This window comes from Phalacrocorax aristotelis, chromosome 6, assembly GCF_949628215.1.
Source record: "Phalacrocorax aristotelis chromosome 6, bGulAri2.1, whole genome shotgun sequence".
Classification (NCBI taxonomy): Eukaryota; Metazoa; Chordata; class Aves; order Suliformes; family Phalacrocoracidae; genus Phalacrocorax; species Phalacrocorax aristotelis.
The window spans coordinates 22,563,338-22,587,367 of NC_134281.1; the positions used below are offsets into that span (position 1 = coordinate 22,563,338).

At 39.3% G+C, this 24,030-nt stretch overlaps 1 protein-coding gene across 11 annotated transcripts in view; it reads left to right on the plus strand.

Moving 5' to 3' along the window:
• The first annotated feature begins 2,677 nt into the window (after positions 1–2,677).
• The window catches only part of ATG7 (autophagy related 7), a 115,033-nt gene continuing 93,680 nt past the window's right edge, over positions 2,678–24,030 (plus strand). For 9 of the 11 annotated variants that reach the window (XR_012661108.1, XR_012661106.1, XR_012661107.1 and 6 more), the window contains exons 1-12: positions 2,683–2,743; positions 6,249–6,459; positions 6,688–6,742; positions 8,468–8,585; positions 10,031–10,108; positions 10,681–10,797; positions 11,890–12,039; positions 14,270–14,358; positions 15,790–15,911; positions 16,947–17,037; positions 18,876–19,020; positions 19,649–19,807. Coding sequence is in view for 7 of the 11 variants with exons in the window: in XM_075096600.1 (XP_074952701.1) it covers positions 6,282–6,459; positions 6,688–6,742; positions 8,468–8,585; positions 10,031–10,108; positions 10,681–10,797; positions 11,890–12,039; positions 14,270–14,358; positions 15,790–15,911; positions 16,947–17,037; positions 18,876–19,020; positions 19,649–19,807 (1,302 nt within the window). In the remaining 4 variants the exon portion in view is untranslated. The other 2 variants (XM_075096601.1, XM_075096602.1) reach the window with 2 other exon arrangements.

Here is a 24,030-nt window from a genome sequence, read left to right on the forward strand (position 1 = left end):
GCGCTTATCTATGTTTATATCATACATGGAGCTAGTGTAACAGAACACATTCAGAGGCAGAGAGAGGGGAAAAATACTAGCTCAGGAGGCAGACTATATTACGGCTGATCTTTTGTTAATAAACGACTTTGGCTTTGCTTATGCATGAATATGGAGTCCATGTTGTGAATCACCACTAGTATTTGTTGCTACAACAGACTTTTATTTTTGCAGTGTCCCACCCTTACAGCAGTAACAGGTGTACAGCATAGGACTAGATGACTTCTGACATTATTTTTAGTAAATAAATTGATTGAATAGTTCTGCCAGGTTCTGCCTATATTTTGTGATTTTGTTCACTGAGAATGTTGTATAAAATTCATTTAAATTAAAAGCACTATATAAACCTAAATAAATATTATTTTTATGAAAACTTATAACAGATCCTAATCTAAAGTAAATAGTTCTGAGAAGCTATTTCCTCCAAAACATACTGAGTCCATATTTCCCAGGAATGGATGTGCTTGAATCTGCTTCTATTTTATTCTCATCTTCGATTCCAGGATGATTTTCTTTTGCTGCAAGATTTTCCTTGGGGAAATTGAAAGCCCTACCTATGGAAAAACATGCCAAAAACACCCAACAGATTTGTTCCTTGTTTTTAAAGAGCCTGTCTTCTAGTTGATTACTCTTCTTATGTTTATTACAGACACTTTTATTTGCTCATGTGAAGATCTCACAAGGTAAACCCTACCTGCAGCAATCAATCAACACCAGCATAAATCTCAGATTAACTTTGTTATAGCCATTTTTCTGAAGATCCCAGGCACAGAGAGAGATCTTTGACTGAAGCTGTTTCTTTCCCTTACATTGTAAGGCTTCACTGCAGTGTGCTTATATGTATATAGCAGCAGTTTCATGTGTAAATCTCAAGTTTATTTCCCAGCTCAGCTTGTGTGAAAAAAAAAAAAGATAGTCCAAGACTGCAAGCCTACCAGATGCATCTCCCATTTCACTGAAGCTACAACTGTTGTGCAAGAAATCTAACTCCTAGGATCTGATTTCTTTTCAGGTATGATATGTCTAGTTGAGATAATATGGGGATGTGGGCTCTGTAGAAATTTCCATCTGCCCTGTATTGATATTATTTCTCATGACCTGTTATATGCTGACAGCTGTTTCATAAACCACATTATGAAACTGGAAGTGTTCAAAGCCTACGAATCTAAGCCGGGTTATAGTTCTATGGAGACTGGGTAACAACACTCCAGCTATTTTGATAGGATCAATGTCATCAATGTTCCCTTTGTATTTCATGTAAAGAGAGAATGCAAAGACCAAAACGTGATAAAACAAAATATTTTCCAGCCTTGGGGAAATAAACTGCAGCACTGAGTTATGAGGTGTCCAACAGAGTAAAGGTATTACCAATGCTAATAAAGCACATGGCATGCAGAATGAGGAACTGTAGAATTTTACTGATGTCATGCAGCCAGATTCAAGGTATAGCATTTATAGGAAACTTCCCAAGTTTATTCCAGTTCATTTTATTCCTGAAATTCCTGGAAGGTCTGTTCAGTCCATGCTCTACAGCAAGGTCCTCTATCCAAATATCCGATCTCAATTTGCATAAATAGCAGCAATGAAAATTTTCCCCTAATGCTGCCTGAATAATTGTCTTTATGTGACCTCACCCATGCTTATCTGACTGGCGACTTTTCCTCTGAGGCTTACTCCCAATTTTACTGGCAGTTTCTGCAATATGGGTGTTACTGAAGTATTGTGTGCCCTGAAATAGAAGGCAGCTCTGGGAAATTTGTTTTCCCTGACAGGTGAATGACATAAACTATCTAAAGAGGTAATGCTTGTTTTGCAGAAGACATACTTTGTCTGTATTCTAGACCTTTGTAATCTAGATTTGTCTGTATCTAGATCTAATCTAGATAGGGACTTCTGCATTCCACTTAGTCCAACCTCTTGCTCAAAGCAGAGCTAACATCAAAGTTAGACCATATTGCCCTAAGGCTTGTGCAGTCAAGTTCCCAAGGGTGGAGATTACAAAGTCTCTGTGGGAACCTATCCCAGTGCTTAACCAGCCACATTAGGCAATTTTTTTCTCTATATATTAATTTTGAATTCTCCTTGTTTTTGACACGTGTGCTTTTCCTTCCTGCTTTTTGCTGTGCATCTCTGAGAAGAATTTGCCTCCATCTTCTCTGCTTTAGGTTACATAAGGCTTCCATTAAATCCCCTTTAGCCTTGTTTTCTCTGCACAAAGCAAACCCATGTCTCCCAATCTCTTGTATCACATGCCCCAGATCCCAGCCCATTTTAGTGACCCTCTGCTGGCCTCTTGTTGGTTTGTGATCTCTCTCTTGGACTGGGGAAGTTGGAGGGAGACACAAAACTGAACACATAACTGACGATGCAGCCATGGTACTGCTGAGGGAAACAGCCACACCTGACCCTACATGCTCACAGTTCAGCCCCAACATGGTTATTTCTCACAGCTGCAGGGATGCACCACTCACACTACATCCCTGAATACTTTTTTACTAGAACATCAGAAGTTTATTCACCGGGAGCATCCTCGTGCAGATCTATGCAGCAGTCACAACCACAGTGGAGGAAAACGCACGATTTATAGTTCATACCCCACCACACGGCGCCTGCGTGACGACCGGCTCCGTGACGTAGCGGGGGCAGGATGACGTCACTTCGCTGTGCCACTAGGCAATGCCGGAAGTAAAGAGCGGTTCAGCTGGTGAGCGGTCCGCGCGCGTGCCGGTTGCGCTCGGGGGCGCGGAGGGTGCCCCCTCCCCCCACCCAGCTCCTGCCGCCCCTCGGTTCCCATTTGGCCCCCGAAGTTCGTTGCGTGCCGGGGCCTGGGGCCGCCGGGGCCGGCCCGCCGCTGGCTGCTGGGCGGGAGAGCCGCAGGGCGGGCGGGAGCGGGGGGCCGCAGCCCCGCCGGGCGGGCGGGGGCCGCCCCACGCCTCGGTTCCGCGCCGGCCTAAGGGGCGGCGGGAGCTAGCGGAGCTGGTGGCTGCCAAGGCCGCCTTTCTGTGTAGGTAACGCGGTTCGAAATGGAGCAGGCTTGGGGAGAAAATGGGCTTGAGAACGGGCTTCGGATGAGCTTAACGTCCTTCAGCTAAGAACCGCCTTTTCCGAAAGTGCCCCTGAGTTAATGGTAGGCAATAGTGATTTCCTTTGTCGCTTAGACGTAGAGGAGATCTTCAAAATACTCAACTCTAGACGACAGGATAAAAAGTTTTGTAAAAAAGCTGTAGATTTTAGGGGTTTATGTGGATTTGGTTTAAAACCTATAACTTCATGATAATTTTTAATGCTGCGAAACAGCTAATCATACTTTTACAACATATTAATTACGTCTGTCGGGGGAGACATCATTAAAAGTCTTGGTGTGTTTTTTCACTTTATATTCCTCTGTTAGATCAGTTTAAAATGGCTGCTTATTTAAGAACAAGTGCTAGAATTAGACTAGTGATAGTGCGTCTTGACTTTGGGTTATCCGTGCTGATTATACTTGTTAAATTTCCTGCTGGTCACAAAACTGAGGAGTGCCTAAAACATACCAGTGAATCTTTTCATGTCAAGCACATTTTTTCAGCTGGGCTCTTTTGAAACTCAGAGGTTGTTCGACATGTAAAGTTTTGGATGTCTTTTTTTTTCTTCTTTGTTTGTTATATTCTCCTAGTGACTGTTATACTATTAGAGGCTTTATGTGAATTTCTGTATGCAAGTTTTACAAAATGTATACATTTAATCTTTTATTTCAGTATTCTAAAATTTGTTATACAAATTTTCCTTGGCTTATTGATCGTGCATTAAGAAAGCATGTAAGCGAATATTTACATCGAAGTACATTAAAGAATATTTTCAAAAGTGTCAGTACATCAGAAAGGAATGTATATGCTTCTCTCTTTGCATATGCATAATATAGTGAGGCCCCCTGTTTTTATTCCTTCCGTTTTATAATAATAATAACTCTTTTGGTACAGGATTAATGAAAATAAGTAGGGTGTTAAAATTCATTCCCAGTGGATGCTTTTAGGCTGGTATTTTCAGTGTTTGGTGTTCAGGTACTGTGAGGTACTGTCAGATGGCTTCTTGATCATTTTAAGTGTTTGACAATATACTTAACTGTTGGGCATGAAAACTAGAACATCAGCCTTTCTTTTAATGATTAAACCTCCAGGGTATAGGAGAAGTTTTGATTGCCTACCACATAGTTTTTTACACTGGTGAAATCTTTAACTTAAAGAAAATCCAAAATGAGTAAACTTCTAGTTTTAATAGATCTTGTTTGGCAAGGAAAGTAACAGCTTTATGTTGCTTTTCGTCATTAATTAAAAAAATGAAGTGTTAAGTAATACCTTCCCAAATATCTGTAAAAAGTGGGGGGGGGGATTTAATGTATTAATATTGACTAGGCAGCTATTGGACCTCTGAATAAAAGTTTTGTTATGGAAGCCTTGGCATCAAGTACCATATAATCTGACTGTTATTGCTAACACCTATACGACAAAACAATTTTTTGCCTGTTTTATGATAAGCTTTCTGTGACATTGTGTTGCAGACAAAAAAATTTTGTAAGGCTTAAGACCTATGTAGTAGTAAAAGCTAAATGTTTGCTAATTTATTTAACTACTACAACTTACAGAAAAAGAGGTTTATAAAAATGGTCAGAAATTTCCATCCAGTTAGTTCTGGTGGTTATAGTTCTAGTACTTGCAAAGTTTCAAGAAACTGATTTTTTTTCATGCTAATGAAAAGAGATTTCAGAGGTTTTTCAAAGCTATTAAAATTCACATTACCACAAATTCCAGCTGCCGTTAAAAATTAAGAAAAGGAAGAAGAAAACCCCAAACCAGATCAACCAAAATGGGGGGTACCAAGGTAACAATGGCATATCTGGAATATGCCAGTTGAAGCAAGCCATCATGACAGAACTGAAACATAGAGCTTTCACCATGAAAAATATGGAAAACCTCAAACCTGTACCCAGAAAACTACATTCCACAACTTACCAGCAAGTAGGGAAAGCATTTACACTAGAAGGAGATAAATTGTATAAACTGAATGTAGAATGTATAGCTCGATTATGCTGCAGACCTTGTTTAAGGAAGTATCATCTAAGGAAAAGCATAACTCTGTCTTTTTCAAATTAACTTTGACACATTTGAGAAATTCTTTCAGAGAAGAGCTGGCTGTTTGGCAGTTACTAAGGAATTAAAACTACTTCTTGTTCCCTTCCCGCTGTTGTAAAAAGCATGGAAGAAAAGCATGTAAGCTCTGTTTCTGTTGCACAAGTGACTTCAAAGGACAATAAAATTGGAACTGTTCAGTTCAATCCAAGCTACAGTACAGCATCTGTTTAAATTGGTGTCAGATAATATAGCTATGCTGGGAACCTTATTTTGACTTTTCTGTACATAAAATCCTCCTGTTGATCTTACACCTCCATGTGTAAGGGTAACAGGTATTGTGAAGGATCAGTAACAAAAGGCAATCACATGGGATTATGTTGTGTAAACTAAAACGTTTAGTCTTTAAAAATCAGTTAATTGAAGGAATAATTTCAAGGTTGTGTTCAGAAGGTTGGTTTGGTAAGCATTGTGAACAAAACCTAGATTGATAGCTGTTGATCTCCCTTCTGGACTTAGAAGACAGCAGTTACTAGCTTGGTAGATGGATGCATTGTGATAAATAGTGTATGTGCACATCTCTGTGAGGAGTTTCAAAACTAATACTAATATGGTACTAATATACTAATATAATACTAATATGAATTTTAAATGCCATCAGAACTTAAATAGCACTAACAGGCTTTTAGACAGATATCTAGGTAATTGAAGGAATGCAGATATAGGGTTTAGCATTTTGTTATTTTTACGTATGGCAGCTCAATACAAGATATAACTCAGAAGCACATAGTTCAGGTGTAGTATCCTAAGTAATAGGAGAAGTCATGGATTATCTATCAGGAAATCAGATCCTTTTAGGCAGCTTGGCCAAACAGGACATGTACTTGCCTTCCACAATTTTACATACAAGAAATTGGAAGGACTTTGCTTGAACTGGAAGGACATCTGATCAATGATTTTTAAAAACTGGAGTTACTTAGACATTCAGAGGAGTAAGGCTTTCTATGCTTTAAGCCCACAAAATGTATTAAAAAGAAGCTTTGATTAGTTGTCAGTAATATGGTCAACTGCATATATACTTATCAGGCATATCTGCTTTTACAGAATTCTGTTTAACAGCAGTCATTAACGGAAATCATGGCAACTGCCAGTAATGAGGTACACCATCCTGTAGATCCTGGAATCTCAAAGCTGCAGTTTGTTCCCTTCAGTAGTGCCTTGGATGCAGGATTCTGGCATGAACTAACCCAGAAGAAACTCAATGAGTACCGACTGGATGAGACCCCAAAAGTTATCAAAGGGTACTACTACAATGGTAGGTAGAAACTGAACATCTTGCTTAGTAATTTGGGTTTCTCCTCTCATTCATCTAAGTATTTGTGTAACGTATTTTAGGTATTTTGCTGAAACATTACAAAACGCGGCTGGGTAAGCTGTGAATTCTGGTGTGTCTGTGGGTAATTTATAACTTACATTAACAAAAAGAGGCAAATTGATCTATGTATTGTGTTTTAAAAGAAGCATGTTGCTGCTTTTTGTCCAGGTGATCCTTTGGGTTTGCCAGCTCGCTTGACATTGGAGTTTAGTGCCTTTGATATGTAAGTACACACTGTGGTTTACCTTAATTTGTATGTGAAGGCGCTTTCCTTGTGTAACAGTCACGCCTTGATATGTAATGTTACTTGGGCAAATTCCACGTGGAAATAAATACATGTCCTCATGACCTTTTTTATAACAGTAGAGAGACTGCTTTGAGTCGAACATTAGCTCCGTCTGTCTGAAGTAGTATATTCATTTGAAGAGCCATATTTGAAATATACTGGTAGGTCTCAAATTCATTCACTGGTTGAATATAGGTTTATATTTTTTTTTTTTTCCATTTCTTTGGCCCTTCTGTGTAAGGGAGGGTATTTCAGTCATTTGACCTCTGATCAAATTTTTCCTTAGATCTCTTTTTACTGAGGATTCATCATTAGAATTAGGATCTCCAAAAAGTTTTTACAGTCCCTGGTTGTTACATTGTAATATCTTTCAAAGCATTTAAACTTTACAACTGGAATTTTGTACTTTTGCCTTTACCCCCAAAGTGAAAGGTAAACCAAAGCTGCTCAGTGTACCCAGCAAAAATGAGATGAGAGGGAAAATATTTTTTCCACATGGTTTTCGTTTCCAGCAAGTGCCTAAGTTGGTATAACTAACATAGGAACAGATGTCTTCATAGTTAGTGTCTTGTTTGTTTTAAATTGGTGATTACAATGTTGTAAATAACAGAAGTGACTTTGTCTGTCTTGCTTGGTGAGAATGTTAGGAGCCTAGTGAGGCTTTGTGCATTTTGATATTATTTCATAAGACATATTATTCCATTAATTCTTATGTAAGAACTTTTAGGTACGTTACTGAAAGCATATGCAGCGAAGTGCAGTTGGAAGAAAGCTGTGATGTTGGGAACAAGAATTGGATGGTATTTGATTTCTCAAATGTTATGGTGAAATAAAATTATGGGAAGTCCATTTATGCATGCTTAATTATTTCTTCTACTGTAGTAATTTTCTGTGCTTCTGTTTTTATACTTTAGGTAGTCAGTTTAGATGATCATGAAGAGTTTGCTTTTAGCTTTAAAAATTTTTGGAAACTACATTGTGTGTATTTATTAGGTAACTTAAACATTTTCTGTACTTGAGTTTGAGCAGTGATCAGAAACATATCCATTTGAGAGAACCATGCTAAAGGAGTCAACCAAATAAATCAGGGAATATTATAGTTTTTTACCAAATTTAAAATTCAAATTCAAAAAGGGGGAAAAATATATACAGTTGCTTACAAACAGCAGGTTCTCCAGCTGATGATGTTAGAAGCTATAAAATCTTTTGTCTGGTTTAGGCTTCCTTTCGGATGTCTTTTAAACATAAAATTTTAACTGAGTAACTCTTTACGTGAATAAAATCTAGACATCTATAGTTCAATCTTAATTTTTTCTTAGGGAAAATCACATTTGTTGTGGGTAGTTTATATTTGCATAGAATTTTAAGATCTTCAATCAGTGATGTACTGCCACCTTGCTAGAGGTAATACAGATGCCTGATGTATTCCTGAGGTCGTAATACAGATGCGTATTTGCACAGGTTCTTATACCAATCCATGTTCAATAAAGCATTAGGATCATGAAAATGTTTTTGTTAGCACTGTTATTAACTCTTATTACTGTGCCTCATCATTTGACAATTTCAGGGCAACCTTACACCATAGGATAGCTACTGCTACTACTGCAGAACTTGTTAAAGGCATTAGTATCCAGTTCCCAGAGGTTTGTTTCTTTTATTCAGGAATGCTTCAATACCAGCACGCTGCTGTCCTGCTGTCGGAACATTGTATAATACCAACACTTTTGAGACTTTCAAGTCCTGTGATAAGAAATCACTTCTGGAAAAAGAAGCAAATGAGGTAAGATTAAAAATCAAATCAGCTGGTAGAGAGAAATAGCCGGTGAAGTGCTTTATAGTCACTGTCCCAATATTGGAGATACTGTCTGTACTCACTCCTATAGTAACTTTAGGATTTTTCTTATTCTGGAAGGAATAGAACAGAATATTTCAGTTGGGAGGGGCCTACAACGATCATGTAGTCCAACTTCTTGACCACTTCAGGACTCACCAAAAGTTAAAGCATGTTGTTAAGGGCATTGTCCAAATGCCTCTTAAATACTGACAGGTCTGATCTTTGCTTTTTACTGTTCTTTGCAAGAGAGTAGAAAGTAGCTAATTATACTTGGAGGACTTAATTCAGTGTTCTACTAGGCCACATTTTAAGCTTAACAGTGCTATTGGAGCTGCCAGTGACTTGAGTTCTGCAGACAACATTTTTAAAAGTTGTCTTGCTACCCAGAAACCACCAAGTGCCTGCTTTAAACTTTAAATTATTACAATACATCTGTGTGACAAAGGGATGGGGAAGCTCCAGAACAGCCAGAAGACTGAGATAAAGCGAGAAAAAGAAGTCTGTCAAAGGAGGGGGCTTGTCTGCTTGCACTGTAACAAACTAAGTTAAATGTCACAGCTTGGGAAGGAGTGAAAATGAAACTAAGGCAACCTTTTTCTTTTTGAAACACATCACTTCAACCTGTCCTTGATTCCTTTAAATAGATTGGTTGGTTGCTTGCTGGCCTTGAGTAGCAAAGTTTTTATGCATATATTCACTCAAAGCTATAAATGTTTTGTGTTCCTGTGGCCTAGTGCTTCCCTGCCAGTGGTAGGTATGATGCAATATCTATCTTCAGGGAAACTGGGAATGTTGGAACGCTTTATTCACTCTTGTGGCTTTTTTTGTTGTTTATCTTTTTTAAGACAAAGATAAGAGGTCTGCCTCATACAAGTATTATAACTTCTCACCAACGTGCAGTATAGTGCCTTCTTGCATGTCTCAATTTTTTTTGTCAAATTTCCTAGTAGCTTATTCACATATCTAGTACCTATAGTCCCATGAATGAAAAACATAAGTGTGCAATAAAAGGCTATATTAGTCTCACAGTATGTTCCATATTGTGCTAGTGTTAATAGTTCATATACATGAGGGACTGTTGCTGATTAGGTTTGTTTCGTTTTGTTTGATACTCCATGCCTGATGCATGGACTAAGGCTCCTCTTGTTTCCCAGCTTCCATAATTTTTTGTGTTAGAGAGCGCGTGTCTTACCTTTCAAATCCTTTTAGCATAAATAATAGCATGGATGAAATCAGTTAGGAAAAGGACACAGTGGTTTACTGAGAGTGTTAATTTCAATGTTTTTAAGGTAGCTGGAAAAATTAAAGATTTCTGCAGCTGTTCTCATGCTACCTTGGTATTTTGTTTCTCTGCCCTTTCTCTTCATTCTTAACCCCTCAATCAATGAGAGATATGGGAATCAATAAAGTCTGGAGCTGCTCTTGAAAACCCTATGCTCTTGAACAGGTTCCTGCTGCTGACATTCGCAGTGAGTAACGATAGTATGTCTCATACTTGGAACACTGTAGTGGAAATGACGATGTAATTAATTTTTAGGAGAAATACTGTATTGGTATTAGCATATTAATGTTATCAGGATCATTCTCAGACACCTTAAAATGTCTGAAACATTTTAAAAAAAACTAATAAGCCATTCTCATGTACAGATATAAAATATATTAGGATGTATTCTTTAAAAAATGCTGATGCCATCTCATTCTTTCCTACAAATGTATAAGATTATCTGGTGGACTGATAGGTATTAGTAAAAGTAAAGCAGTTGTTTCATGTTTAACAAATTGAATGTTTTAATAAATAATGCTCCAGCTAACAAAACCTGAAATATTGTACACACATTGTCTGTTTAAATCTTACATAAAAACATATAGAGAAGGGAAATCTTCTAGTATTTTTTTATTTTCTAAAATCATAACACAGTGGCTTGTGAATTAGAGAGAACTATGGTTAGTATCATCAGCCATCAATTATGATTAATATTCCAAACAGTAATTTACTTTAATTTTATGTTTATTATCTAATTTACAAGAATTTTTTTTCTAGGATTTAAAAAAGTATCATTTCTATTATTGGTTTTGCTACCCTGCTCTCTGCTTCCCTGATGGAATACATATAATTCAGAAACCAGTGTGTCTTGGTGACAGATTCCCATTAAATCAGGTATTCGAAATACTGAATGTTATGAAGTCTGTTGCATTAAGCAGTTTTGTGGCCTGTAAAATGTAATATATTTTTGTTAGTGCATACTGAATTAATTTGAGAATCTAATTTCTTTTAAAATCTTCACTTTTCTTATTTCCATGTGGGTTTTTTGTTTACCTCTTTTCCTGTTATTGTATAAAATCTCTCAGCTTAACATCACTTCAGCTTTATTCATTTAGGTGCAGATATGACAATTCTTGAAGAGGCAGTTATGTTCATTTTAATTTTTATATACAGCTTATTGAATATATAGCTATATTTTTGAAACTCATATTTTTAAGAAACTTTTTTAAAGGGGCATCCCCTGGGAGAACTAAGTCATTAGCAATTACAAAATTGTTAATAAAATGCATGATTGGACAAGAAAAATAACTGGATAGGGAAGTTTGGGTTTTTTTAAAGGAGAAAAGTTAACAATTTCCTGTAATTTCTTTCATATTACAGTGGAAAAGGGTGAAAAAAATCAACTTGCCCACATGTGCCTTTTTGCTTTGATGGAAGTTAATGCAAAACCTTGAATGGCTTTTTAATGGAGTAATAATCAATGAGAAACAGTTTGGGGTTTTTTCGGTGAAAAATGCTTAGTTCCCTCCTTCTCAGAAGACCCTCATTAGTTCTGTAGTAATAAATAGTGTAAAAATACCTGTCATGATCCAAAGACAGAGTTTCAAGTAAACACTGAAAATACATGTAACAAAATAAATTGGATGGGATTCTGTTTGTTTGCTAATAACAGAGGGACAGATTTACTTTCTTATAAAACTGCTGTGACTATCAGAATGATATTTTTATCTTGTTTCAATATCGATTGGTAGATCATTTTGCAGCATCTATAATAATGCCCCCGTTTAAAATTTGTATTGACAAATGCTGGTTTAGCAACTGAAGTTTTGATCTCAAATGCTGTAGTGATAATGGGCTTTAAACTTCTGAATACACCATACTCTAAGATTATTTGAGTGAGCTAGCCTTCCCAGGTGCTGAAACACTTTCTGTGGTTCTGTATAAGAATGTTAAAGCTTTTGGTTACAGTTGTCTTTTTGCTTTTAGATTCAAGCACTTCAGAAAGCATATGACGAACTTTGCCAGAAAGAGGGTGTTACAGCCTTGCCTTATTTTTTAATCAAGTATCATGACAATTCTGTTGTGATATCTCTACTGAAAAAGTGGGATGATTTCTTCCAAGACCAAGGGGGAAAGGTAATGAGAATTTTGTCTTTTTATAACCTACAAATGTTTAATTTACAAATTATTTGAAAAGTGTCTATAATATTGAGCTGGGCACAACAGTTGGCCAATGAATAGGCTGAGTAAATAGCTGAAGACAGCAGCTTGGATTGATTTTTGTGTCGAGTTATGTGCATCTAGTTCTTACGCAAAAGCCCAGTTACATCAGATTAACGGTCAGCTTGAAAACAAAGTTCTTCATATTCTGTCTCTTTCATTATCAAAACAGAAACGACATAAGTTTGTGATGGAGTTAGCATAATGATTAGAGTTTTCCAACCACTTTCCCTACAATGCTATAATAATGCAAAACACTTCTATTGTTTGTGTACTAAAAATTGGTACTTATATACTTTTTATGTATTTGTTGGTTGTGGTAACAGTAATCAGTTATGGGAGTTTTCAACTTTCAATGTGTGTTTTGCCACATGTATGTGTTATAACATGAGAGCTTTGGGTAAAAATTGATGGGAATCTGTATCTGAAGAATGTTCAAGGTAAATGCTTTGTAATTTTGGAAGATAGATGGGTTGTGCACCAGAAGAGGAATAGATATTTCTTCCTGTTAAATGCAGAGATCATGCATGTCCTTTGAGCATAAAGTGAGTCCTGTCCATTGCTTTCAGTTAGGGAAGAATTATAACGGTACATGAAACAGATGTCATTACAGCAAGAATTGACTGGCTTGGTTGGCTTGTGTTTATGTCCATTGAATTCTGTTTTGTACCATGTTGCTCAGCTGCTGAACTTTGCTAGGCCTTTCTGAATGCTTTATTGTCTTTATTTTTGGTGAACTTCAAAATTTTTTGTTTATCTTGCACATCACTGAAGTGTCGGGAAATGAAATTCGTTGAGTTATGGTGAAGAGCTAGTAAGTGCAAAAAAGACCTCATTTTTTTTTAAGGAGGTCTTGTCACACCTTATAAAAGCAATTTATACATGTTTTATAATACTTCATCTTCAAGTATTCTTTTGCTTTTCCAAATTTGTTTTTCTGAAATTAAGACCTAGGTCCGCAGTTGTTCTTTGTAAAATAAGATTGTGAAGGTTGTGATTTAAAATGGTAGTATTACTACAATAATGGGTCACAGATAAGAGCATACTTAATTAGATAGGGACATTCTCAATATGAGAGAAATCTGTAATAATATGGAATATATTTCTTCATTAACATTCACTTTGGAGGGAAGTGCCAAAATTTTACACATGTTGGAGAAGATTTATTGCATCAATACTGCCTGTTGAGTTTGTATTTCAGTGAGCCAAATGAACTTGCTCCCCTGGAAGAAAAATATATTTTTGCTGTTGCTGAGTTAGTTTTCTCCTAGTCGATGAAATTGAATCAGCTTACCAATGGGTCTTATGCATGCTTGAGTCAGCAGTTGCAAAGCGGTAGCAGTGTATAGCTGGGAGGAGGGATGGGGAGTGGGCCCATTTCTCCTATCTGCGTCCATTAGGTTGGCTCATCTGCATTTCAGCCTGTTCTAGGGATACCTCACTGATGTGGTAGAGTTGAGACCAGTCACTCTAAATCCATCTATAGGCAAAGAAGCAGAAGGAAAGAGCTCTGTAGATATGAGAGACACAGGTACCACTAGTGATGGCCGAGTTCAGATTTTCAGCATATCTAAAGGTAGGCAGTGGCATCTTTCTAATCTCTGGATGTGTCTTGGTTCTGTGTTGACTGTGAAGTATAAGCCCCTAGTTTAGATGTCTCAGTTACAAGCGTGGCATTACATTGGTTGAACATGAGACGCAATGTCCTGCTCCTTTATTTAGGTCTCATCTTGAAGGTTGACTTTAAACATTTTTATGCTCTGTTTTTATGTTTTTGCTTTGACTTGACACCTTGCTGGCCTGTCCTCTTTCACTTTTTGATCATACCAAAATCAATACAGAATTTTTTTTCAAGAGCAAGGCTTCAGTTATTGGGCTTCCCCCATAATGGTGTGTTTAAAGGCACACGTACTGTAGTGATATGTGAATTCCGTAAAGAGGCTAAATGGAACAAATCTCAAAGCTGTGGCAAACACTTGTCTGAAATCTAGTGTGACCATGTATTAAACATTTGTAAATACCTAAAATGTGTGTGTAGGCATTCTCTGTCCAGAAATTTTATGTTAAAAATGCCAAATAACTGTTACTGTGAACTGAATATCAGTAGGGATAGATGACTTCTCATTTAGAGCAATTTTATTTGCAGGTGACTGTTGGAGTTTATGATCCATGTAATTTATCCCACTATCCAGGATGGCCACTGAGAAATTTCCTGATCCTGGCAGCCCACAAATGGTATCTATTTTATTCTTTCTGACAAGATTATCTATTGGTTGGTAGCAAATTAGGCATTTCTCACCCCATGGTACTTTATTCGTATGACCCACCTGAGTTTTAACTTTTAACCTTGACATAATTCCCCTCCAATGATTCTGATTTTGGACGTTATTCTGTTTACCTCTGTCAGTCACAAGTTCCTGTTGCTCCTAGTCCTTGCATGCATGTACCTGGAAATACATGCTTCAGACCCTGCCAATACCCTCCAGCTTTTTCAAATATTGTTTAAAGTATTCTATGATTTTATATAACTAACTAGTGCCAAGTAATAGTAGACCTAAATTCTGAAAATCAGATACTCTTAGGTTTTCTGGTAATGTACTCTCTTGAATTTTTTGTTGGGCAGAAGTTGGAAGACAGGACATAGTTTTACACTCTGGTATTTGAAAAAAAGTATCATTTAAAGTATCATATAAACTTGGGTTGCTGTAACGAAAATGTAGTTAAGTTGCTTTATGAAAAAGTTTTGACTTTTACATTTTTATTACAAAGCACACAGCAAGGAGAAGAAATGCTCTGTTAGGTATGGTGTTTTCTGGGCTGCTAGCTGAACTGTGGCATAGAAGGATGTGTAAGTGCCCAGAAAGCTTTATGCATTCTGAGGTTCAGAGGTTTTTAGGCACTAAAGTTCTAATTGTTTGATTTGACTATTTGAATCATTAGGGGAACAAATGATACTATCGGTCTCTACAACTACCTGAAAGGAGGTTGTAGTGAGGTGGGTGTTGGTCTCTTCTCCCTGGTCATTAGTGATAGAACGAGAGGAAATGACCTCAAGCTGCATCAGGGGAGCTTTAGATTGGATATTAGGAAAAATTTCTTCTCTGAAAGGGTGGTTAAGTGTTGGAACAGGTTGCCCAGAGAGGTGGTGGAGTGACCTTCCCTGGAGGTATTTAAAAGACGTGTAGATGTGGCACTTCAGGGCATGGTTTAGGAGACATGGTAGTGTTGGGGTGATGGTTGGACGTGATGATCCTAAAGGTCTTTTCCAACCTTAATGATTCTATGATTCTATATTGAGAACTAAGAGGATCTTGTGTGTGCTGTGGCAAAGTACATCATGTCACCTGATGAGTGCTCAATTGCTGCTGTTCTTTTTATTCTTCTAAATATGCAGTTTGTCCAGCAGCGTTGTATAAATGGCAGAGGACAGGCTGACAGTGTAATTTCTTTAGAGATGTTTTACAACAAACTAGTCTTTTTCACTTACTAAGCAATTGTTTTTATTTATACCTGATCAGAACAACAGCATTTGAGTACTAACAGAAAAAGCCTTATTCAGAATCTGCAAGAGACTAAACCTGTGTGAAATAGTGTTTAAAAGAAGTCCTTTTCCTATTAAAGAAGTTGCATGTCTTTCTCTGTTTATCTTGTTCTCTTAAATGGCAGGGGCAGCATTCTCCAGTCAGTTGAAGTGCTGTGCTTCAGAGACAGGACCATGCAAGGAGTGAGAGACATAACACACAGCATTATCTTTGAAATAAAACTTCCAGAGAGAGTCCTTGGCCCAGGTAATCCAATTAAAAAAAAAATCCTTTCCCATTTTTTCTCCCTCCTCAATCACTGTGAAGATGGAAACAATAAATTATTAATACTAGATCATTTCTTCTGCTAAGTTATTTAAAATGGATTTTAAATTGTTTGAATTTCTGTTTAATGTCTATGAAGGAAATGGTTCCTTCAAAAAAGACACAAGGAAGCATATTATCTTTTAATGTTTTCCTCCTTAAATTGTGTTTCTGATTTAAATAAATAATAAAAAACTCCTGGTGTCATATGAAATACAAAACCCAGGCATTTAGCAACCAGTCTCTTTTCTTCTTGTTTAATTTGTATGTAGTCCCTCAGCTAGAAAAAATGCATATAATAGTGAATTCATGTGATACAAACTTTCTATTTTGAAAATGGTAGAAGCCTGCTGCAGAGTGGAATTGTTTCTTCAATCCCATAGTGAGGTAGGCATATGTATTTTAAAGCAATAAACTTGTAACATTAGAGCATAAACTCAGACTTAATTTTAGCGTACAGCACAGTATCACAGAATTTCTCTACTTCAAGAAGTTCTGAATGCTTTACATATTGTTGTGAATTGTTTAATTATTACATAATTAGGATATATGATTTTTTACTGAATTTACAGATAGGGTCTAGGGAACATGAAGAGGTGATTGAACTTGGCAAAATTTACTGAGTTCTGAACTTAGCAGTCTGTTTGACATTAAGGATCTGGAGGCTTGATGAGGAATTATGTCATCTCTGTCCTAGATTTGAAGCAAGCTGGACAGGCAAAAGCAGCACATAAGACACCTGAGAGTAAATCACTTCTCCAAGAAGCAGTGCTTTTGGTTGATGTAAAACAGCAAAATTTCTATAGCAATGTATACTAGGTTGTTAAGATACAGTTTAATTACTTACAGGTGTAGAATTTGTTTCCTTTTTTCCAATGAGGTTAAATCCGACAATTTTTTTTTTCTGATATGTGTTATTAAGGCTTTCATTCTTTCTTTTCCTTCTTTTTTCCTTTTTTTTTGTAATACGTCAAACAGATTGTCCAAAAGCTGTTGGGTGGGAGAAAAACCAAAAGGGAGGCATGGGTCCAAGGATGGTGAATCTCAGCGAATGCATGGATCCAAAGAGGTTTATTATCTTTTAAATTTCTATAGTTTTCTTTACTTGGGCTTAAGTCATAAGTTGAAATATGAAATGCAAGGACTGTCTGTCTCTGTTAGGTAAGAATATACAGTAACACATATACTGTATATTGTTTGGACATTCCTATTGGAGGTAAGGACCTCAATAGATATTTACAATTTTTGACTCCAGCTTAAAATTTCAAATGCGTTATATTTAAAACTGAGTGGAATGTAGGTTGTAGTGCTACAGGCCTGTGGTTTTTATTGAATTCTATAACTTGCAGGTTGTTAAATGTAATGAAAATAAACATGAAGAAAAGGTCAGCCTTTTGGAATTGTTAAGAGTGTGACAGGAAGGAGCACGGGAAACATGACCTTAGTCATTTTTATCATTCTGCACATAGTGTATGGGCAATGGATTGAAAACAGTCTAGTTACACAGCCTGTTGGCTTATCTGCTTTCACTGACTACTTGTGTGTTCTTGACTTTGAAACACTGTAGGAGTGTGTTGATCTAATAATTTAGGTTAACATATTTTACCTATCAAGCTAAGCCATTTTTATCTTGCAATTGTGACAATTCAGAGTATGTTCATAGACATTAGAGAACGTTCATCTGAGGGCTCTTAATTCTTTAAGTAAATGTAACTTGACCTTCTTTACTTGTATGCGTGCTTGCTTCTGTTAATTCCCACAGAGACTGTGGGTAATACGCCAGCCTTGGCAATTGTGATCTTGAATCCTTGTTGAACAAATAACTTAGTGGACACTGAAAAGTTATGCTTATGATGTATAAGGGAATGAAACTGTCAGGAATCTGAGAATTGTGATGACCTGACTTGGTGAGAATTTTAACACCCTGTGTTTTGATGAATACAAAAATCTGACACTAGGTTGAGCATGGATTTCCTACCTCATTTTCCTTCTAAAACTTCCACAAAGAGCTGACCACACTCTTTAGGGGGGCAAGCATGATAGTTCATGTTAAGGACAGATGTAACTGGATGCAGGAAACCAGTTAATTTAAAAAAGAAACAAAAGGTTATGAATGAATGGTCTGTGTCTTGTCACTCAGCTGAACAGAAATTTTGGCTGAGACACTGATTTTGCTTTCATGCTTGCATCAATTTTGTTAATAAAATGTTAATTTTGGATTGTTAGATTTTTCAGAAGCCCTTAGAGACTTGTTCTAATTCCTAAGGAAGTATGTGGCTGTAGTATATTTTTACAGCAAATCCAGAGAGGCTAGTTTACACCTTTTCTGTGTATCCTAGCTTTTGAAAAAGAGCACTTCCCTAGAAAAATTTTGTGGTTAATACCCATCTTGTGAAATGCCTACAAACTCACTTTACTAGCTGTCTTTCTGCTCTTGTTTCATCAGTGATTTACTCCTCTGTTTTTAAGCAGTACAGCCACAGTGTTCAGCCAACACATTGGTTACAAGAGGAGGTTCCAAAGATACTGAGTTTCAGGAAGTGTTTGTGTATTTCTATAGGATGACTTTTGGCATCTTCTGTTTGCGTGTTTTTCCTGTTTGTCCGATTGGCAGAATTACTAAAAATTTATGGTTAGGACCCTTAAGAACATAGTGCATGTGTCATCTCATAAGTGCATAAGCAGCATAAATAAGTTTTTTCTGATCTCCTTGCCATGTACCGTATTATTAGGTGGAAGTATGGTTGGGGGACTTTGGTTTTTGTATTACCTGTATATTGAATTGATTAATTCTTTCTCTCCTTGGGGGGGGGAAGCATTGAACTTCTATTTCAGTAAGAAATAATTGCTTTGCTGGAGAAACGCAAGAACATTCAGAAGTGTGTTGCTATTTATTTCATGGTATAGGTTAGCAGAATCATCAGTGGATCTTAATTTGAAATTGATGTGCTGGCGTTTGGTGCCTACTCTTGATTTGGAAAAAATTGTGTCTGCCAAGTGTCTACTGCTAGGAGCTGGTACGCTGGGTTGTAGTGTTGCAAGGACCTTGATGGTAAGTCTTGAGTGAATCTTAAAAATAATTGCTCTTTCTCATAAATTCTGTATGGGTTTGGGGTTTGTTTTTTTAGCAGCTACCATGGCACATAAGAGAAAAGTTGTATTCCTCTGTATTTAAGTACACATAATACATATTAGTTGATATTATAAACTGTGGAAGATGTAAGATCCATAGCCAATGGAAATAACTTGAAGTCCTGCTAATAGTAGAATTAGGAGTTATTAAGAGAACCGTAGCAGAATAGTAATTTGTGTTGAATTTACATTAAAAAAAGATGGGAGAAGAAATTCTGGAACAAATTATCAAGCTAATATGATCAAATTCACTGTGAAGCACTTGAAATAAGTAACTGTGCTGTTTTTAGAGATGTTTACCAAATCCCACTGAATTCAGCAGGGTTTTGAGGGATTACTGCTAAGCGATATATTTGAGCAGACCGTATTTTCTGTTATCTTAATTCAGTGCAAGTACAAGGTTGTTGCTGTGAATAGCTTCAAAAGCTTTTGTAGCTTGACCTTTCTAGAAAGATTGGACAAAACTCCACTTGAGTTTCTGGCATTACTCAAAAGTATATGGCTAAGCCCATTGTACTTATCATGATTTAAATTACTTTCTTCTTTAGGGTTGGGGAGTCAGGAAGATTACATTTGTGGACAATGCAAAGATCTCCTACTCCAACCCAGTACGGCAGCCCCTGTATGAGTTTGAAGACTGTCTTAGCGGTGGGAAGCCTAAGGCACTTGCAGCAGCAGACAGGCTGCAGAAAATCTTCCCAGGAGTGGTAAGATCAGTATTTACAATGTGTTAATACGTTCCTTGGAAGAAAACCAGTGACTTTAAATAACTATTCCAAGTTCTAGTAATTATGCATTATTATGAGCGAGAAAAATACTACACAGGTGTTACACTGGTTACTGACAAACCTATAAGCATTTTACTTCAGGTACTCTACATGTGTTACACTTTAGGGAGACAATATTTGTAATAATGGGTCGTGGCTTAGCCTGCAGCTCAGCTCCACACAGTCGCTCGCTCACTCCCCCACCAGTAGATGGGGGAGAGAATCAGAAGGGTAACGCTCGTGGGTTGGGATAAGAACAGTTTAATAATTAAAATTAAAAGAAACAACAATAGAAATGCAATGTAAAGGAGAACAACGAGAGGCGCAAAGCCCCGGGGGAGGGGGGAGGGGAGGGGAGAGGGGGAACGAACTGCCGAAACAAACCGCATGCGCCGCAGCTGCTCGCCGCCCACCGACCCGACGCCGCGCCCCCTCTGCGCTGCCACTGCCCCCCCCCTCAATATATTGGTCATGGTGTCACATGGTATGGAATGAACCTGCCATTGGCCAGTCGGGGTCAGCCGCCCCCACCATGGCCCTGCCCCTCCCAGCCCCCCCCGCCACGCGGCAGCGCGTGGGAAGCTGGAAAGGTAGCCGACCCCCACAGTGAGGAGAATTAACCCCTTCTCACCCAAAACCAGCACATTCTCCACCCCTTATTCCATACCATTTACACCATGCCCAGGTCCCATATGATGCAATACAACCGTACCAACCACCACCCCTCCCCTTCCCATCTTTTAACATAATACACAGACATCATTCCCTTAGTTCATGGACCTTCCCTGTAAAATGTCCATTAAAATGTCCATTGAGTTCACCCAGTCCATGACTCTGGGCTCCATCTGTTGTATCAGTCTTTCAGGGTGGGAGAGATGGTGTGTGGCATTGGGTTGCTGCATGCCGAGTCAGTCATCGTTCCATCACTGCTGCACGGCTTGTTTCATAGTTGATCTTCCATGGGTTGGGAGGCTCGTACTCTGATATCATTGATACAACACAGAGGTGACACACAGTATTTATTATATAGCAGTTCACATTGTGCCGTTCAGTTCATTGACTGTTTTCACCCAAAATCAAATCCCCTTGAGGCACACATCGGATTTCTCCATCCTCCCGCATCACCCACCAAGTGCACCCAGGTCCTCGAGAAAAAGCAATCCCAATAATGGGTTTGCCTTTGCCGGAGGCAGGAAGAACCCAGACTGTTTTTCCCAGCATACTTTTTGTGTGCACTACAGGGACTCTATCCCCTTCCACGGTATGTAGGACTTCTGACTGGGCAGGGCCAGCTCGGTTGGCAGATCCCCTCGTGTTGACTAACCATGTGGCTTTTGCTAAATGTGTATCCCAGTGCTTGAATGTTCCACCCCCCATTGCTCTCAGTGTAGTTTTTAACAGTCCATTGTACAGTTCAATTTTCCCAGAGGCTGGTGCGTGATAGGGGATGTGATACACCCACTCAATGCCATGCTCTTTGGCCCAGGTGTCTATGAGGCTATTTCGGAAATGAGTCCCATTGTCTGACTCAATTCTCTCTTGGGTGCCATGTCGCCACAGGACTTGTTTTTCAAGACCCAGGATAGTGTTCCGGGCAGTGGCGTGGGGCACGGGGTATGTTTCCAGCCAGCCAGTCGTTGTTTCTACCATTGTAAGCACATGGCCCTTGCCTTGGCGGGTTTGTGGGAGTGTGATATAGTCAATTTGCCAGGCCTCCCCATATTTATATTTCAGCCATCGTCCCCCATACCACAGAGGCTTTACCCACTTCGCTTGCTTGATTGCAGCGCATGTGTCACATTCGTGGATAACCTGTGCAATAATATCCATAGTCAAGTCCACCCCTCGATCACTAGCCCACCTGTATGTTGCATCTCTCCCTTGATGGCCTGAGGTGTCATGGCCCCACCGAGCTAGAAATAGTTCACCCTTATGTTGCCAGTCCAGATCTACCTCAGCCACTTCAATCTTGGCAGCCTGATCTACCTGCTGGTTGTTTCGATGTTCTTCAGTGGCCCGACTCTTGGGGACGTGAGCATCCACATGATGTACCTTTACAACCAGTTTCTCTACCCGGGCAGCAATATCTTGCCACAATGTGGCAGCCCAGATGGGTTTGCCTCTGCGCTGCCAGTTGTTTTGCTTCCACTGCTGTAGCCAGCCCCACAAGGCATTTGCCACCATCCAGGAGTCAGTATAGAGATAGAGCACTGGCCGCTTTTCCCATTCAGCAATGTCTAAGGCCAGCTGGATGGCCTTTACCTCTGCAAACTGGCTTGATTCACCTTCTCCTTCAGCAGTTTCTGCTACTTGTCGTGTAGGACTCCATACAGCAGCCTTCCATCTCCGGTGCTTTCCCACAAGGCGACAGGACCCATCAATGAACAGGGCATATTGCTTCTCATTTTCTGGCAGTTTGTTATGCAGTGGGGCTTCTTCAGCACGTGTCACCTCCTCCTCTGGTGATAATCCAAAATCTTTGCCTTCTGGCCAGTCCATAATCACTTCCAAGATTCCTGGGCGACTGGGGTTTCCTACTCGAGCCCGCTGGGTGATCAGTGCAACCCATTTACTCCACGTAGCATCAGTTGCCTGGTGTGTAGAGGGGATGTTTCCTTTGAACATCCAGCCCAGCACTGGCAGTCGGGGTGCCAGGAGCAACTGTGCTTTAGTACCAACCACTTCTGAAGCAGCTCGGACCCCTTCATATGCTGCCAATATCTCTTTTTCAGTTGGAGTATAGCGGGCTTCAGACCAGCTGTATCCCCGACTGCAAAACCCTAGGGGTCGACCCCGGGTCTCCCCATGTGCTTTCTGCCAGAGGCTCCAGGTAGGGCCATTCTCCCCGGCTGCAGTGTAGAGCACATTTTTTACATCTTGTCCTGCCCGGACTGGCCCAAGAGCTACTGCATGAACTATTTCTCGTTTAATCTGTTCAAAGGCTTGTCATTGCTCAGGGCCCCATTTGAAATCATTCTTTTTCCGGGTCACTTGATAGAGAGGGCTTACGATCATACTGTAATTTGGAATATGCATTCTCCAAAAACCCACAACGCCCAAGAAAGCTTGTGTTTCCTTTTTGCTAGTTGGTGGAGACATGGCTGCTATTTTGTTGATCACATCCATTGGGATCTGACAACGTCCATCTTGCCATTTGATTCCTAAGAAACGGATTTCTTGTGCAGGTCCCTTCACCTTACTTTGTTTTATGGCAAAACCAGCTTTCAGAAGGATTTGGACTATTTTCTCTCCTTTCTCAAAAACTTCTTCCGCTGTGTTGCCCCACACAATGATGTCATCAATGTATTGAAGGTGTTCTGGAGCTTCTCCCTGTTCCAGTACAGTCTGAATCAGTCCATGGCAAATGGTAGGACTGTGTTTCCACCCCTGGGGCAGTCGATTCCAGGTGTACTGGACGCCCCTCCATGTGAGAGCAAACTGTGGCCTGCATTCTGCTGCCAGAGGGATTGAGAAGAATGCATTAGCAATATCAGTTGTGGCATACCACTTGGCTGCCTTTGACTCCAGTTCGTATTGAAGTTCTAGCATGTCTGGCACAGCAGCACTCAATGGTGGAGTGACTTCATTCAGGCCACGATAGTCTACTGTTAGTCTCCACTCTCAATTAGACTTCCGCACTGGCCATATGGGACTGTTAAAGGGTGAGTGGGTCTTACTGATGACTCCTTGGCTCCTCAGTTGGTGAATGAGTTTATGGATGGGGATCAGAGAGTCTCTGTTGGTGCGATACTGCCGCCGGTGCACTGTTGTGGTGGCGATTGGCACCTGTTGTTCTTTGACCTTCAGCAACCCCACCACAGAAGGGTCCTTTGAGAGACCAGGCAAGGTAGACAGCTGTTTAACTCTGTCTGTCTCCAAGGCAGCTACACCAAAAGCCCACTTGTACCCTTTGGGGTCCTTGAAATAGCCTCTCCTGAGACAGTCTATGCCAAGGATGCACGGAGCCTCTGGGCCAGTCACAATGGGGTGCTTCTGCCACTCATTGCCAGTTAGGCTCACTTCGGCCTCCAACACAGTTAGCTCTTGGGATCCCCCTGTCACTCCAGCAATGCTGATGGGTTCTGCCCGTATATAGTTTGATGGCATTAAGGTGCACTGTGCGCTGGTGTCCACTAAAGCTTTATACTCCTGTGGGTCGGACG